The 15,181-nt window shown below is 44.6% G+C and overlaps 1 protein-coding gene and 1 long non-coding RNA gene across 7 annotated transcripts; both read left to right on the top strand.

The window, feature by feature from the left end:
• The first annotated feature begins 180 nt into the window (after positions 1–180).
• Positions 181–5,367, top strand: LOC124062487. 2 transcript variants are annotated; one of them, XR_006843933.1, is made up of 3 exons: positions 181–1,098; positions 4,221–4,429; positions 4,682–5,367. It is a non-coding gene; the product is annotated as an uncharacterized LOC124062487 (long non-coding RNA). The 2 variants fall into 2 exon arrangements; XR_006843934.1 differs by lacking the exon at positions 181–1,098 and adding an exon at positions 1,522–1,647 and having other exon boundaries at positions 4,224–4,429.
• Positions 5,368–12,966: 7,599 nt separating this feature from the next.
• Positions 12,967–14,940, top strand: LOC124062484 (5-hydroxyisourate hydrolase-like). Of its 5 annotated transcripts, none has more exons than XM_046395277.1 (4): positions 12,967–13,081; positions 13,529–13,665; positions 14,020–14,170; positions 14,544–14,940. In XM_046395277.1, the coding sequence occupies exons 2-4, from the start codon at positions 13,532–13,534 to the stop codon at positions 14,631–14,633; spliced, it is 375 nt and encodes a 124-aa protein (XP_046251233.1). In that variant the 5' UTR covers positions 12,967–13,081; positions 13,529–13,531; the 3' UTR covers positions 14,634–14,940. The 5 variants fall into 5 exon arrangements, with proteins under 5 accessions (XP_046251233.1, XP_046251231.1, XP_046251236.1 ...); XM_046395275.1 differs by having other exon boundaries at positions 13,526–13,665; XM_046395280.1 differs by having other exon boundaries at positions 12,968–13,081; positions 13,526–13,665; positions 14,035–14,170.
• The last annotated feature ends 241 nt before the right edge of the window (positions 14,941–15,181 follow it).

Here is a 15,181-nt window from a genome sequence, read left to right as displayed (position 1 = left end):
CATCATGTCGTCAGCCATCTTTTTATGTGTGCCAAAGGTTATGGCACCAAAAAAGAAAAAAAATTGCACCTGCAAGACAAAATAATTCACTGAGTTATTTATCAGAGAAAGTCTGGCCTGACTGAAGATATGACAGTATGGGAAATGTTACATGAGTATTTCTGGTGCTGGTAACAGAGACGAAGAGTCGAACATGTCTCAGCCTCCATGTTGACCTTTTTGTCTTCATGTGTCTGCCACAACTTCATGTAGCCTGAAGGACATGTTTTAAAAAGGTTTTTAGCCCTATGGAGGAATACAGTATTTATTTTGTGCTTGTTACTGTATTGAACTGTAAACAGTGTATGGCACATGTGTCAAACTAAAGGCCCGCAGGCCACATCCGGCCCGGCGTATAATTATATCCGGCCCGCGAGCTCATTTCATATAGATCTATTATTATTGTTACTAAGGGCCCGCCAATATGAAGCGCTGATAACACACAAACTACAGATCCCATAATGCAGCGCAACGGCCGCCTTGCCTTACTATTGGCTACCTGGGAACATTCCCGCGTCAATCGAGTCGAGCTCTGTTGCCGTATACAGCCGAGGCTGTTGACTTGTTGTCCTAGCTTGCTCTTTTAGGATTACTTTCAGCACAACAACAACGTCTCCCTCCTGTCGGAAAGCGGTCACGACACGCTCATCGGGAAACCGCAATGCATTGTGGGCTTTTCGGGCAACTGAAAAGTGTGTTTACGCCGGCAGCTTGCGTGATGCTGCTCTTGTGTTCTGTTGTTTTGTTTGAACAAGTTAAAACACGGTGCCGACGTGCTGTGTCGTTAACTGACGCAATCGTCCACACGATCGCTTCGGTAAAACAAACGATCGGGTCAGTTTTTTTTCTCATTTCCTACGTGCACGCAAACCCAAGGACGTCGGATCCGTGAGCTAACGAGGGGACGCCGAATGGCCTGGAGAGCAGCCGTGAGACGACCAGACATGTTGGTGTGTTCACGGCATTTCACACCGGTGTTGGTGGTGTTTTTCTGAAAACAAAATGGATGGCTGCTTATTTGTGTTTATCCTTAACATGTCACTGATACGTCAGGCACAGGTAAACCTCCTCACCTGTTACCTGCTCATGTGGTGACAAACACCAGACCCGCACTTTACAAAGAAAGTTAAACATAAAACTGTGCCTGAGTTTCTTTCTCCATGATAATAAATAATGATCATGATAATAATCGTGATAATAAATATTGTAGTTCGGTAGCAACATATGAAACTATATTCCAACTACTTTAATTGAGCCGTAAGAAGTGTGAGATCATGTGCCGTTTACTCAAGCAGTAATGTCTTGCAAGTCAGTTTATTGCAAACATTCTTGTGAGAAAAGCCCTTATTTTCAAGGGTTTTTTGCAGCATGTTTGTATTTCTAGCTTGTTTTGACAGGAGATTTTATTATATACACACACATATAAATATTTATGTATTTATTTATTTTATTTTGGAATGATATTCCTGTCTGTTTTTATTCTGTATGTTTAAAAATGTGTTTAAAGATGTCTTTGAGTTTTGGCCCCCTGTGCGACTGAGTTTGACAGCCCTGATGTATGGGATCATACTGATGACACAACACCCAACTGAGAACAAGAAAGTTTAGGTGAGTGCAGTGCAGCATGTGAAGAGAAATCTGAACTGTTTAAACTGAATTAAATTAAATACACAACTAAGTCTTTATATAACTAAACTACATCCAATTAAATGAAGGAATTAAAATTCAATTAAAATTAAAGGAGGGGGAGAGAGATGGAGGAGGAGGGGAGGGAGGAGGAAGAGAGGAGGGGGAGAAAGAAGAGGGAGCAGAAGAGAGAGGGAGTTAACAATATGTAAGAGAGAGAAAAGAGATCAATGTGCATCATTTAGTCTGATGTTTTTACTTTAATTAATACGCAAAACCTTGTAAAACCTAATCACAGGAACTTTTTTCCTGACTTTTGGTTTAAATCCAAATGTGCAAACTGAAAGTGAAAGCAGCTGAATGGAAGACTACCTACAGAAGACGTAGGGAGGAAATGGCGAAGTGGAGGACGGTTTTGTGTTGGTATGTTTTACGTACATTGTGGGGACTGCAGCTGTAGAGTGTGGACCTTTTTGGTTTAGGCAGACAGCTGTAATTGTGTGTGTTTGAGTCTGTGTGTGATGAAGACGAGGGGACAGTGTATTATCACCTGCCCTCAGGCCTGCTTCACATGAAGCTTGGCATGTCCTTGTGTTCTGTGTTGTTGAAGCTCTCCAGCGTTTCCTGCTGTTGGCTGCTCAGTTAGATGATCTGCACTGAATTTAACTGCAGCTGTTTGGGAAAAATCAGGTTGATCTTCTGTTTAAACATCTGTGCTCGCATCAGCAAATGTTCTTTCAATGGAGCGAGAGTGAGTTGCATAATGAGCTGTTTGTAGCTTTATTGTGAGCGAGTTTCTCAGGCAGTCGTGGCCTAGAGGTTGGAGAAGCGGCTTGTGATCGGAGGGTCACCATTTCGATTCCCCCACCGGACGGGAAGGAAAAATTTGGGTGTGGTGGAGTGATTAATGCAAAAAAAAATGCCCCCCCCCCTTCGCCGGCTGATGTGCCCTTGAGCAAAACCTGGTGTATACATCACCCATAATGCATTTTGAGTTCCACAGTTCAGTCTGAGATTCAGGTGTGTTATTCATTTCAGTTTATTTATATAGCGCCAGTTCACAACAAAAATTATTATTCTCATAGACCACTGTGACTCATGGACCACTGTGTCACTGTTTGGTAGCCTCAAATTTCGCATTATGACGGTTGCATCCATGCTTCTTTTGGAGCCAGAAGTGACCATATTTTGACGAGAGGGTGGAGCTGAGGAGAACATCTTGATTGGCTCTGAGAACCCTCACCTCATTTTCTTCTCATCTCACATGCAGTCAGATTTCTTTTTGAAACCAGTGGAGTCGCCCCCTGCTGGACATTAGACAGAATGCAGGTTTAAAGCACTTCTGCATCGGCTTCACATGTCAGACCTGGAGCTTCTGTAGTCACTTTACTCCAGTGGCAGCTTATACTGAGCTCCAGAGGTCTGGTCAGCTCTTTCCAGCTTTTCTAGTTTCACAACACATTTGTTTCAGTTTCACATTTCCAAACGCTGACTCACGTGACATCACACGAGGACCCTAATCAGACTTCGTACTGTGTCCCTGCAGACACTGAAGCATTTGTGCTACTTCTCTCACCAGCCAAAGTGTGAAACAGAAACTGTCAGTATCACCATTTGCCTCATCTAAAGTTCATTTGTGAAGGTCAAAAGAAAATTTGTTTGTCACTGGATGAGTCTGAGTTTACCCTCCAGTCAACTGTACTATATACTACTGTATACATGTACTGTGTACTGATGCTCAGTGACACACGAGTAAGAAGATCATCAGCTCTAAACATTTTTATATGAGTTGTGAACAACCTGACACGACTCAGCACATCTCAGACAGCAGAGGAAAACTGCTGCGATTTGCCACTGCAGCAATTCAGTGTCAAACAGCTGACAGTTCGGTGAGAGCAGGCGTTTATTTAGAAATGATTTCCTCTGTCGTAGCCTGTGATTCCTCGTCCATCTGCCGCTCTGAATTCACCTGAGCTGAGCACTGAGCCGAGACCAGGAGACACTCGGCTGGACCACGGATGGAGTCACGTCTGTCCTAAAAATGGACATCTCCAAAGTTTTCTCTGAGGATTAGTGACATTTTAAACTGTCAGCCGACCTGATGAATATATTGTCAGGACCGCTGGATGTTTGTGTAGTCAGTCAGAGGCATCGAAGTTCACTGGACATAAAAGAAGTTTAAGTCCTCCACAGCAGATTGACAGAAGTTCTGCGGTGCTGTGCGAGCAGTGCATTGTGGGATTAGAGGGTGTCAGACGGCGTGCTGAGGTGCCCAGCTGCACAGTTTGTCTTCTCTGAGCTTCAGTGTGTGAAGGAAATTCTGTATGAAGGACATGAAGCTGGCAGCTCCGCCGTCCTGTAAATATTTAGGGGTGTTTATCTGCCGTGCTGCAGATTATCAGCTTAGTGAGGTACAGCAGCCCCTCCTCAACCAACACACACTCATCATGCTGTGTTGAGACTGCAGGGACCAACACAGCGCAGGTCTGAGTGTGTGTGTGTGTGTGTGCTGATCTCACAAGTCAAATCACAGCTGATCGTGTGTTTATCCTCAGCAGCCAACGGTTTGTGTGCGAGCAGCGGAGCTCAGAGCGCTCGACAGAAAAACGTCAAACGAAAGAAATGAAGCGACATCAGACCTGCAGGTCGTACGTCAGCCACTAACGAGAAGAACCTCCTCCCCTCCTTTAGCTCAGGATCCGCCGCCTGCCTTTTACCTTCTGCTCAACTTCGACACTCACATTTTCATCTTGTCTTCTGACAGGTAATGCATGTTGACTCTTTCCTCTTTTACCTCAGTAACAGCAGTATGCTGTAAAAAGTACCTTGAATTTGTATTTTGTGTACAGTACAGAATCACAATCAGAATTCCTCTATTTATCCCTGAAGGGAAACTCTTTAAACAGTACTGTATTAATTGTACTTGGTTAGCAGTCTGCTGAACATTTGAACATATTGTTGGTGCTCAGCGTTTCCTCAGGCCTTTGAAGTGTGTGTGTGTGTGTGTGTGTCCCAGCTGTAGATGACTGCTGTGAGAGACAGCAGAGGCTGACAGGGAGAGGAAGGCTCCTGGTCGTCCTCCTCATCTCCTCCTCTATTGCTCCCTGCATCAAATCGGAGCCGTCAGTCAGCAACACACTCCATCACACCAACGACAACCACAGAGGAAACACAGCGGCGGCGGAGGAGGCGAACAGCAGTATCAGAGAAAGCAGGGGAAGGGGGGAAGATCTGATGGAATCAGGTTTTCTAAGATGAATTGATGTGTCCTTCATGACATTGGAGCTGAGCTGAGCTGGGAACAGCTGCAGGTGCTGCAGGTTTAACAACACATTCACTTTCAGCTGACTTTCAGCTGCAGCTCCTATCTGAGCTTTCATTCTCAATTAGCTTCTTGATCAATCATTTTAATACTTTTATAAGAACGAGGTGCATTACTTCAGTGTTAGCAGGAAGTGGATGAAACAGAGAAAACGTCTCCAGGCAGACAGGCACATCTTTGACAGACGTGTCTTTGTTGGACAGATGTGGCCCTGATTTATATTTTATTTATAAAGTGAAACCCACCATGTAAGTCTGTCTCAATCTGTGACTGAATGTGCCTGACGTTGGACATTTCACACACCAACTAATTAACCGACTCATCACTGAATCGATAATACTAATGATGGAAAAGTGAAACATTAAACCTGTGACTGATAATTGAAGTGTGTTTCTGTTTTTTGAAAGACCAGCAGAAGAATGTAACATGACTTCAGTGCAGGAAAGCCATGAAAACGGGACAGACATGGTGTCTCTCTGAGGACAGACAGGACATCCTCCACTCACCCTCATTCATCTTCCTATTCTGACACACCTGATACCTGCTGACAGTGCGTGTCCATGCACGTATGTGTGTGTGTTTGTCACATGAGGACATTCGTCAGCTCATTGTCTCCCATCTGAGGACAGAAATGGTGTCCACAAGGTTAACATTTTTTAAGGTCAAAGATTAGATTTTAAAGTCAAGTCAAGTGTTTTTGTTATTGTCATTTCAGCTGTAGTACAGCTGTAGTTCTCAGTAGTACAGTGAGCAGTGAAATGAGACCACGTTCCTCCAGGGACCAGGACCTACACTAACACGAGAAGTTACACAAACGTTGTACACAGTGCAAGAGAGAACAGTGAATACAAATGAAGCAGCGCAGACCAGAACCCGGTTCGGCGTGGACTGTGTGAGACAGCCTTAAAGTGCAGGTAGGACAGTCGCTGTAAACAGTGTAAACAGTATAAGGTGCAGGTTGAACAGTGATTGGCGTTGCGTGTTGTTGTGTGGTGAACTCAGTCCAGGGTGGGTGGTCCTTGATGTGCCTCATGACTACCCTCTCAAAGCACTTTGTGATGCTGGGCTTGAGTGCGACGGGTCAGTAGTCACTAAGGCAAGTCACTGGTGACTTTTTTGGGCATGGGAACGATGGTGGGTTCCTTGAAGCATGTGGGAATGATGTCACAGCTCAGGGAGATGTTGATGTTGAAGATGTTTTGTCAGGAATGTTGTCTGGCCCGGCAGCCTTCCAAGGATTTACTCTGCGTAGAGTCCTCCACATGTTGGCTGTAGCGAGACGTAGCACCTGGTCATTGGGAGGAGGGTGGACTTCCTCTCTGCCACATCGTTCTGTGCCTCAAACCGTACGCAGAAATCGTGCGGCGTGTTTGGGAGGGAAGCATCACTGACACGGGCGGGTGTTGTTGAGGTGTTGGTTTTAGCTTAGCTTTCCCGCCCACCAGGACCTGGTCTCCGTAGCAGGGTGAGGCTGCATAACGTTTCCAATAGGTCATTATTCAGACCAGATAATGACCATTTTTGATCTGCAGCAGTGTTTGGCGGTGGTAGACATGAACATCGGCAGTTCCGACGCTGTTCGGCTGACACAAACGCTCACTGCAGCCCACCAAATGTGGATTCATCCACCGCTGAATGTAGTCCTCAGCTAATGCACAGTTTCCTCCTGTTTCTCTGATAGAAACCTTTTCAGACATGAAACTGTTTGTGATATTTACGTCTTCAGTAGGAATTCATGGGAGCAGATTCATTTTACATCTTAAAACATGAAGAAAGCGTCAGTTTTAAAGACGACAGGAAGTTCTTTTCTTGTATTTCTAAACTGGTTTGTGATTGAATGACACAAACTTCATTGTCAGAGTTATTGTTTACTTCAGTTTGTCACCAAAAGAGAGTTTAAATCTGAATCTGAATTCCCCTCTGCTACATTGTAGGGATCAAACAGAGCCGAACTGAACTGAACTTGGCCCTGATGCATCATGGGATGTGCTGTGTGTGTGTTTGCAGGGGGTTTGACTACCAGCTTGTCCCCTCTGTCCTGGCGGATCCCAGTCCTGTCAAAAGGCCCCGACCTTCACCTTGGTCCTCCTCTTCCTCCTCCACAGCAGCTCTGAGGATGAAGAGCAGCAGAGCGCCCAGAAGGAGCAGCAACACACACTCCTCCTCCTCCTCCTCCTCCCCTTCCTCCTCCAACACATGTGAGAGATGCTCTGAGTTGCTGAAGCTAACGCCTCAGAACGGTGTGTGTGTGTGTGTAGGATTCAGTGACATCTGCTGCTGTGGACCAACAAACTGAACATCTGTTGACTCACTGATCACCGCTGAGGGTGAAGGACAAAAACAAATCCTTAAATAAATAAATATCACACCGCGGCCGTATTGTTTAAATCTTAAAAAGCTTTTAACCAGCCGGGGCAGAGACACGAGCACTGGGCTGATGGCAGAGCTCGATACGCAGGCACGTTTAACCCTCTCAAACTAAAGGCTTTTACATTTTAAACTCACACAAGCGCCTCGACCTGAGTGTTCACAACTGTGCGGCATGATATTCTTAAAATCTCTAAAACCCTGTTCGTGTGCTCTCCTGGCGGCGTGATGGCTCGTCTCGGTGTTGGGGCCTCAGGGTGGTGCAGGGAAGGCGGGTGGGGGGTGTGCCAGATGGTCTCTTCATTAAAGGTTTCTGTACCGCAGGGCTCTCCTCCCCGCCGTAACCCAGCCGAGCCTATCAGCACTCACAATTAGACCGAGTTAATAGCGCGTGGCAAATAAGAATTGTTTATACGAGTTTATTACAAGCCTTAATAGTTTTTACTTCATCCCATCACAAGAAAATTAGATTGCCTTTGTGAGCTTCTGAGGTCGGAAAGCTTTCAGAAGTGAAGTAGTTTTCAGGGTCGTTTGGTGAGCTGAGGGCGGCGCCGGCGGTCCGTTTCGCAGCACCGTGAGGACGGAGGCGAAGGTGGAAGTGCAGTGCTGAGAGCCTGTGGTGGTGCAGGAATGCAGGCTCGATGAATGCAGGGGTTGCTGGATGACATTTTCATCCGCATGGACACCAAACTGACTTGCCAACTTATGGAGTCAAAATCCTGTGAAAACACGTCAACATTCTCACTTCGATGCACATTACGATATTCGTCCCTGTCGTCTCTCTGTCTCTCTGCAGTGAAGATGGCTGAGCTGCTCGCCATTAAGAGGGAGCTGACGGCGATCAAGGTCCAGATCGATGGTCTGTTGGACTGCGTAGACCAGATGGACAGACAGGGGAAGGACTGCTCAGGTAGAGACAACAAACACCTTCCTGAAACTGAAACCTGGCCTGCAGCCCTCAACCCCCAGGATCAGAATCTAGACCGTCTGACTGATCAGGGATTATGAGACTGTGATTTGTGCATCACTAGAGTGTACAGAACGTATTCGTCCGGAAGTTAAAGGTTCATGAGGGTGAGCTTCCCACAGACTGCCAGTTTTAATATCATGTAATGTGTCAATGTGAATCAAGCCCCTCGTACCACAGCGGCACGTCAGTGTGATCCTGGTCTGATCCACCCGGAGACCGACTGCACTCTGAACCCCACTTTGTTATTGCAGATGATCTGTGAGCGGCTGATGATGCAGAGTGAATCAGTTTGTTTACCATCAGGTGTGATGTGTTATCATGCTGCACCTGTGAGTAATGGTTCAATGACAAAACTACCGCCAGCCGAGCGTGGATTATGACAGGGAGGTAAACAGCGATAAACACCAGCCTCGTAACCTTTCATAAGCTGCCCTTCAGCGCTCAGCACTTATCTTCTCATCGTGTGTGTGTGTGTGTGTGTGTGTTTTATTTCTCCAGCAGGAAGAATCAGATTCGGGTAGAAGAATGTGACGATTAAAGGGATGCTGACAGTTTTCAGTTCTTCAGATGAATTTTTTTCCCAACATAAACATTAGAAAGCTTCTCTCGCTGCTGCTGCTGCTGATGAAGGACCAAAGCCGTTTAGTGGAATAATGAAAATAGTGAATAAACCATCAATCAATTAATGGAGAAAATAAGCAACAGATCCACAATTAACAGGCCTTTACAAAAACTGTCCTGTTTTTACATTTCTAGCTGAGCCATAAGAAGAGAGACTGGCTCTCTTCAAAAACACAAACGTAGTACAATATGGTAATACTGTGTGTGTGTGTGTGTGTGTGTGTGTGTGTGTGTCAGAGCCTCCTCACAGCAGGGAGTCCAGTGTGTCTCCTCACCAAGGTTCCCTCAGCAGTCTGGACAGAGAAAGTCCTGAACCAGGAGAGGCAAGCGAGGACGAACCGCTGCAGTACCAGCACTGCTACGCCCGGCGCTACACCCACAGGGTAAATGTACACAACTACCACCCTTTCATCTACCCACACAGACTTCCTGAAACCTCCAAAGTACAAAGCCAAAGTTAAGTACTTCAGAGTACCTCAACAACTGACCCTGTTGAGTCCTGCTGTTGTCTGTAATGCAGTACTGCCCTCCTGAGGATAATCTTTTATTAACACCAACTTTTGTCATCTCCTGCTGTTACTTTGCCACTTGGCTTATAAAATATCTCATTTTGACCACCATCGGGTTGAAAGCAAAAGATTCTACAAACAGCAAGAAGCTGTTCTGAATGACTTACTGAAAAATAGTTGCAGATCAATTTTAATCTCTAGATGAACTTTTCATTTCTAGGCAGAACAGAAAATAAACCTGACTGCTTGTTTGTGTTGCTGGCCGTTCAGAACTAAAAATGGACAAACAAATCTAAAAAAAATAGTTTATGTTTAATTAAACTGACCAGCCCAAGTCCATCCTGTCACCTGCCCACGTCTGTCCTGGAGGACATGAAACTGTGTGTCATCGACGGTATGTAAACACTTTACCCAGTCTGTGCGGGGCGATGTGTTTAGTGTCTGCAGGTCTTTTTGTTCAGCAGCTCTTCAGTGTGAAGCCGCAGTGTTTTCATTGTTTTTGTTTCTTTACAAGGAAACATAATGATATGGAATCAGCCTGCAGGCTTCCTACCTGCCTGACAGAGCGAAGCTGCCTCATTAATCTGAGCGGAGGCGGAGAACAAACTGGCTCTTAATCTGCTGCATTGTTCCTCTGACAGGAAGTGTGTGTGTGTGTGAGAGAGAGAGAGGGGGGGTGTTAGTAATTACCATTTGTCCGTATGCGTGTGTGTGTGTTACACCCCGTGAAGATGAGGCTGATGAGACTGAGGATGAGGATGAGAAGCTTGTGTTAATGAGGGCTGACTGCAGTGAGTTCTCACTGACCTGCTGTCTCTGTGTTTGCAGATGAAGCAGTCTGATCTTGAGGACGACCTGTGACGCTGCAGGTAGGACACTTTGAAGGACCGGATCGCTGCATTCAGGTGCTGTAGCTCATTCAGGGAGGAGCCTGTTGTCAGATTCTGTGTTTTTCTTATTGTCACCGAATGACTAAAACCTCCTGTCAAACTGTTCTCACTTTCTGGCCATGTCTGCAGCTGCAGGAGATACTAGGAGGTAAAAAGCTTTGGGGAAGTCAGCAGAAATGTAAAGTGCTGTTTAAAGACAAACTAAAGGGAATTAGATCAGCATATCAGCATTCTGTGCTGCCAGGAAGACAATGCACTTTCCATCTGAGCTCCTTCTCTTTAATTAACACCTAATAGACTAAGGAAGAGGTCTTTAGTCTGCTCAGTGCACTCTTCCAGTTAACCATGAACCAATGTGTGATCTAATCTTTTGAATACACGTCTGGTGGTCTTTGCGAAGCTGACGCAGGTGGATTCTGTTGCTGTGCGTCTCAAACCTAAAAGGAACGGTTTCTGTTGATGTGAGGACAGAGTGAATCTTTTTCCAGTGTTTGTTTGAGCTCTGCTGATCACGGACATTTGGTTTCAGACTCTGTTCTCTTCTGCACATCCTTCCTGAAACAGAAGCTCGGTAACGGCCGGGATGGACGATGCTTCAAGGAGGCTTTGGCGACATGAACCACATTGGACTGATTCTCCTCCACCCTGGGATCTGCCCTCTGTCTGTCAGTTTGATCTGATCTGGTTTTCAGTCCACAATGACAACAAAATCTCACATATATTATGTTATTTGTTACTCTATAGCCAGACTGAAAGGAAAAGTCTTTCTGTAGGCGCGATAGCGGCTCCGTTTCTCACCGTAGACTCCATGTCAGACTCCACTCTGCTGAATGCTGGTCAGAGTGGCAGCAGCTGGCGGCTCCTCATCACGCAGTTTGTTTTCATCACGAGTCATTTGGTGTGACCAGATGTGAACAGGACTACAGCAAGCAGGACTCTCTGAGAGAATTTAATTCACTCAGGAAATCAGTTATAAAGTGAGATCGTCAGACAATATGTGCATTAACCTTGAATAAAAAATACACGTACAAGGGCCCGTTTATATCTGCTTATATTCACTTACTTACATTACATTTTTCCACCAATGGATCATTTTAGCAGATGAGACAAATTAGTTCAAGTTAGCTAACAGACCAGTTTGGACTCATAAACAGCTGTTTAAGGTGCTAACAGAGCGGTCAGTAAAGAGTCAGTCTGATGTGAAGGTTTGTCATCAGATGAAGACCAAACAGACCCCGTCAGAGACAGGAAACCAGAACCTTTGACACCTTTATGGCAGGGCGTGTTTGCTGAAGTTTCCTGTGGACGTCCAATCACCACAGAAGTCTGACTCTGCAGTACGGTTTGCTTTTTGACTGGAATGTCTCTCACTACTGTTGATATGAAGAGCAAAGCTGAATCCTGCGGTCAGTTCAGGCACAGAAATCCTTTTCCTCTGGCACGTCTGCCCAGCTGGACAAGATAGAAACATGATGGACTGTAAATACTGTACATTTAAGGCATCGTGTAAAATATCTGTCAGTCTCAAAACATTACACTTGAAAACATTAATGTGTTCAGTAGTGGCTCTTCATACCTATGGACATGATTTAAAACGTTTAAAAAATGATACTGAAGTGTTTAATAAGAGATCGTGTCTTTAATTTGGCCTCACTGTAGTTTCTGCTGTTGGACCTTTTGTGTTTGTCCTCAATGCTAAATGTGATTTATTTCAGCGGTAGTGTAGTAAAATGATTTTTCATAAAATTGATGTGTCTTTGAAGCTTTGTGTGTAATAACAATAACACGATTCTCTACTTCTGTGTCTAGTCAATTAAATGATCATAGTGTTATGGGTTCCTCCTGGGCGCCAAAAGTTCCACCAAAGAGAAGCCAAAGGTGGTCAGCGGTTTGGTAGAAATGAAGCCTAACACAAGTGCTGACATTTGCTAACAATCGATGACTGCGCTGTACTGCTGATGGTGTTGTTAGTTTTCCGGGTATTTGGTGACAGATAAAGTAAATTAAGCTTCAACTTGATGATGGTGCTGGATGAAAAGCTAAGCAATCACCACTACAGTTCATCCTGAAAGGAACATGTCTAAATCTAAAATAGTGAGATTTTGGCCATCAATGCAAGCTTGTTCAAGCATAAGAGCTGAGTCCAGTCTGTGCTAAGCTAAGACATCTGACTACACTCCTGTATTTAATTATCAGTCAGATAGCAAATATTTCCTAAAATGTTAACCTGCTCAAATTCCTGACTGACTAACTTCTAACTAACTAACCTACCTGTTAATGTTCTGATCCACCGAACCTGATAAGTCGCCTCTGGTCGACATCTATCTTAAACATATGTGAAAATACAGAGAATAAGGGAACAAATGATTGAAAACATGTTATAATAATACTGAAACAGGAGCAATTCTGCTACAGTAAGAAGAATCAATCATGACACTGTAATGGAAACCTTCCATACAGGCCATATAACATTACGCTGTCAGTGTTTTAATTAAATCAGCTGAACCTTATCATGTTCAAACAGTTTCATGAATTACTCTCAAACACTGCTCACATGTTGTTGACTGAAGCCGCAGAGTCCGCTGGTTGTAACGATTCATTAGAGCCAACCTTTGACACCGGCTCTGTTTGAGTGCATGCTGGGTAAGTTGCTTAAGTTGCAGTGGGTGTGTGTGTGTGCTGCCAGTGCGACAGGTTGGATGAGTTTGGGAAGGTGAATGAACTTGCTGCAGCAGAGGTAAGGCTTGTCTTAAAACTCACGCACGGCGTCTGAACGCACCTTCATGTCATGGATATCTACACCACTTTGACCAGAAGAAAAGGGCCCTCACTACTCTGAACACATTTTGTAGAACCAGGATCAAGGTTTCGTTTTTATCTTGGATCTTTTGAAGCTCCTTTCTCCTGCAGTCTTTCTGTATTGTGCTGATTGCTCCTCAGCTTTCCTTCACAGGGACCAGAATAGCCGAGATTTAAGGCAGGATTTCAGGAGCTAAGTTATGCGTCAGTGAAAAATGAAGTTAATTATTAAAACTGATCTGAAACTTCTTAACTCCTCATGTCTGCTAGCACTGATGTCTCATCGAATTGTTATTGTTGTTGTTCTTATTGTTCCATTCTGTGAGGCCGTCAGTGTAGCTGCAGGTCCCACAGGTGAGCTGACCTGTCCACACCTGTCCAGCAGATCATGGCGGCAGCGGAGTCCAGCCCTCTGACCACTCACGTGCTGAACACGGCGGACGGCATCCCAGCAGCCAGGATGGCCCTCAGCCTGCACCGACTCGACTCCAAACAGATGATCTGGAACCTGCTGAGCGTCGGGTACATCAGCTGACATAGTCTGTGGTTTGTCAAGCTCACTGCAGGTCCCATTCACTTCAACACGGTTTCAGTTTCCCTCTGAGAATGACTCAGACACCACATTTTGTCTTAAAAAAACACCACATGCTGATCTGATTAGGGTGATTGTGTTGAGCTTTAGGTCATATTAAATATTCTAGACAGCAGAAGCCAAATGTGACAAAACCTAGAAAGGAAAAACACAACATTTTAATCTTAAAAATTTGCCCACATAACACTTTGTCAGAGCAGATGAAGATGAAGAAAACTTTTCTTAGCAGCAGAGGCGAAAGTTAACAACCTCAAACAATCCATATGAGCTTTAAAAGTCAGCAGTTTAATGATTTCTAGGACAACAAATGAAGACGGCCGCTGCCCAGGACTCGTCAGCCGACAAGCTTTCATCCCCGGCATGTATAAGCTGCGCTTCGAGACTGGTCCATACTGGGAGACTGTGGGTCAGACCTCCTTTTACCCATATGTAGAGGTGAGCCTCAGCACTTCACTTAGAAACACTGGATGTTCTCAACAGTTCAGCTCATGTTCCTTGTGTCTGGACGTGTGGTAACTGAGGAATAACAGACAGGTGATTGCATTTAAAATAAAATGCTTCACTGCCAGAGTGTCTTTTGAGGAAAACACCAGGAATAAATCTGGCTTTTTTGTTTAGGTTTTTATTGATTTGACTGAGGAAATAAAGACATTTTAGCTTGTGACTGTTTGTTTTATACATCATTGCAAACAAATCCTATGAAGACGCATCATAACACATCAGGATCATGACAAACAACATGCCACAGCTTCCATTTAGAGCGAAACCACAGTCAACCAATCATTTATCAGCCTGTGTGTGTCTCCAGGTCGTGTTCACCATCAGTGATCCTGAGCAGAGGTTCCACCTCCCTCTGCTGATGAGTCGGTTCTCCTACAGCACCTACAGAGGAAGCTGAGAGCTGATGGACGGAGACGCTGTCGTCTCTTGTCATGTCCACTCACATTGTCTTTAGCCCAACCGTATTTTTGTTACTTTTGCTACCTGCTGAGTTGTAAATATGTCATTAGAGAATACAGTTTGTTTATAGAAATGTGCATTCAGTGTGACATGAGCATTTTAATCATCACCGCTAATGAAGAGCAAAAATCACATTTAAAGCTCCTCTGAGTTAAGTTACCTATTAAATGTGCATTTAACATTTTTTGTAATTGATGTTTCATGATTATATTAACTATTCTACTGGAATAAAATCCTGAGTAAAACCGACCGTCTCATAGTAGAGTCTGTCAGTGCTGTGAAGATTAGTCTAACTTCCGGTTTACTTTTGGAATTCAGTTTGATAACTGATTCATCACTGAAGACACGTTTCAAGCAGAAATGACAAACGTGTGCATGGTTTTGCTGCTTCTCTTTGACAGTACATGGAAAACGTTTGATTTCTGGTAATTGTGAGGCTTTCTGCAGCTTTCCCACACTGAACACACCAACTGATTGATGGAGAAA

Source organism: Scatophagus argus, chromosome 7 (genome assembly GCF_020382885.2).
Source record: "Scatophagus argus isolate fScaArg1 chromosome 7, fScaArg1.pri, whole genome shotgun sequence".
Taxonomy (NCBI): domain Eukaryota; kingdom Metazoa; phylum Chordata; class Actinopteri; family Scatophagidae; genus Scatophagus; species Scatophagus argus.
Note: the sequence above shows the minus strand (reverse complement) of the source record. Positions and strands in the feature narration are given on the sequence as shown.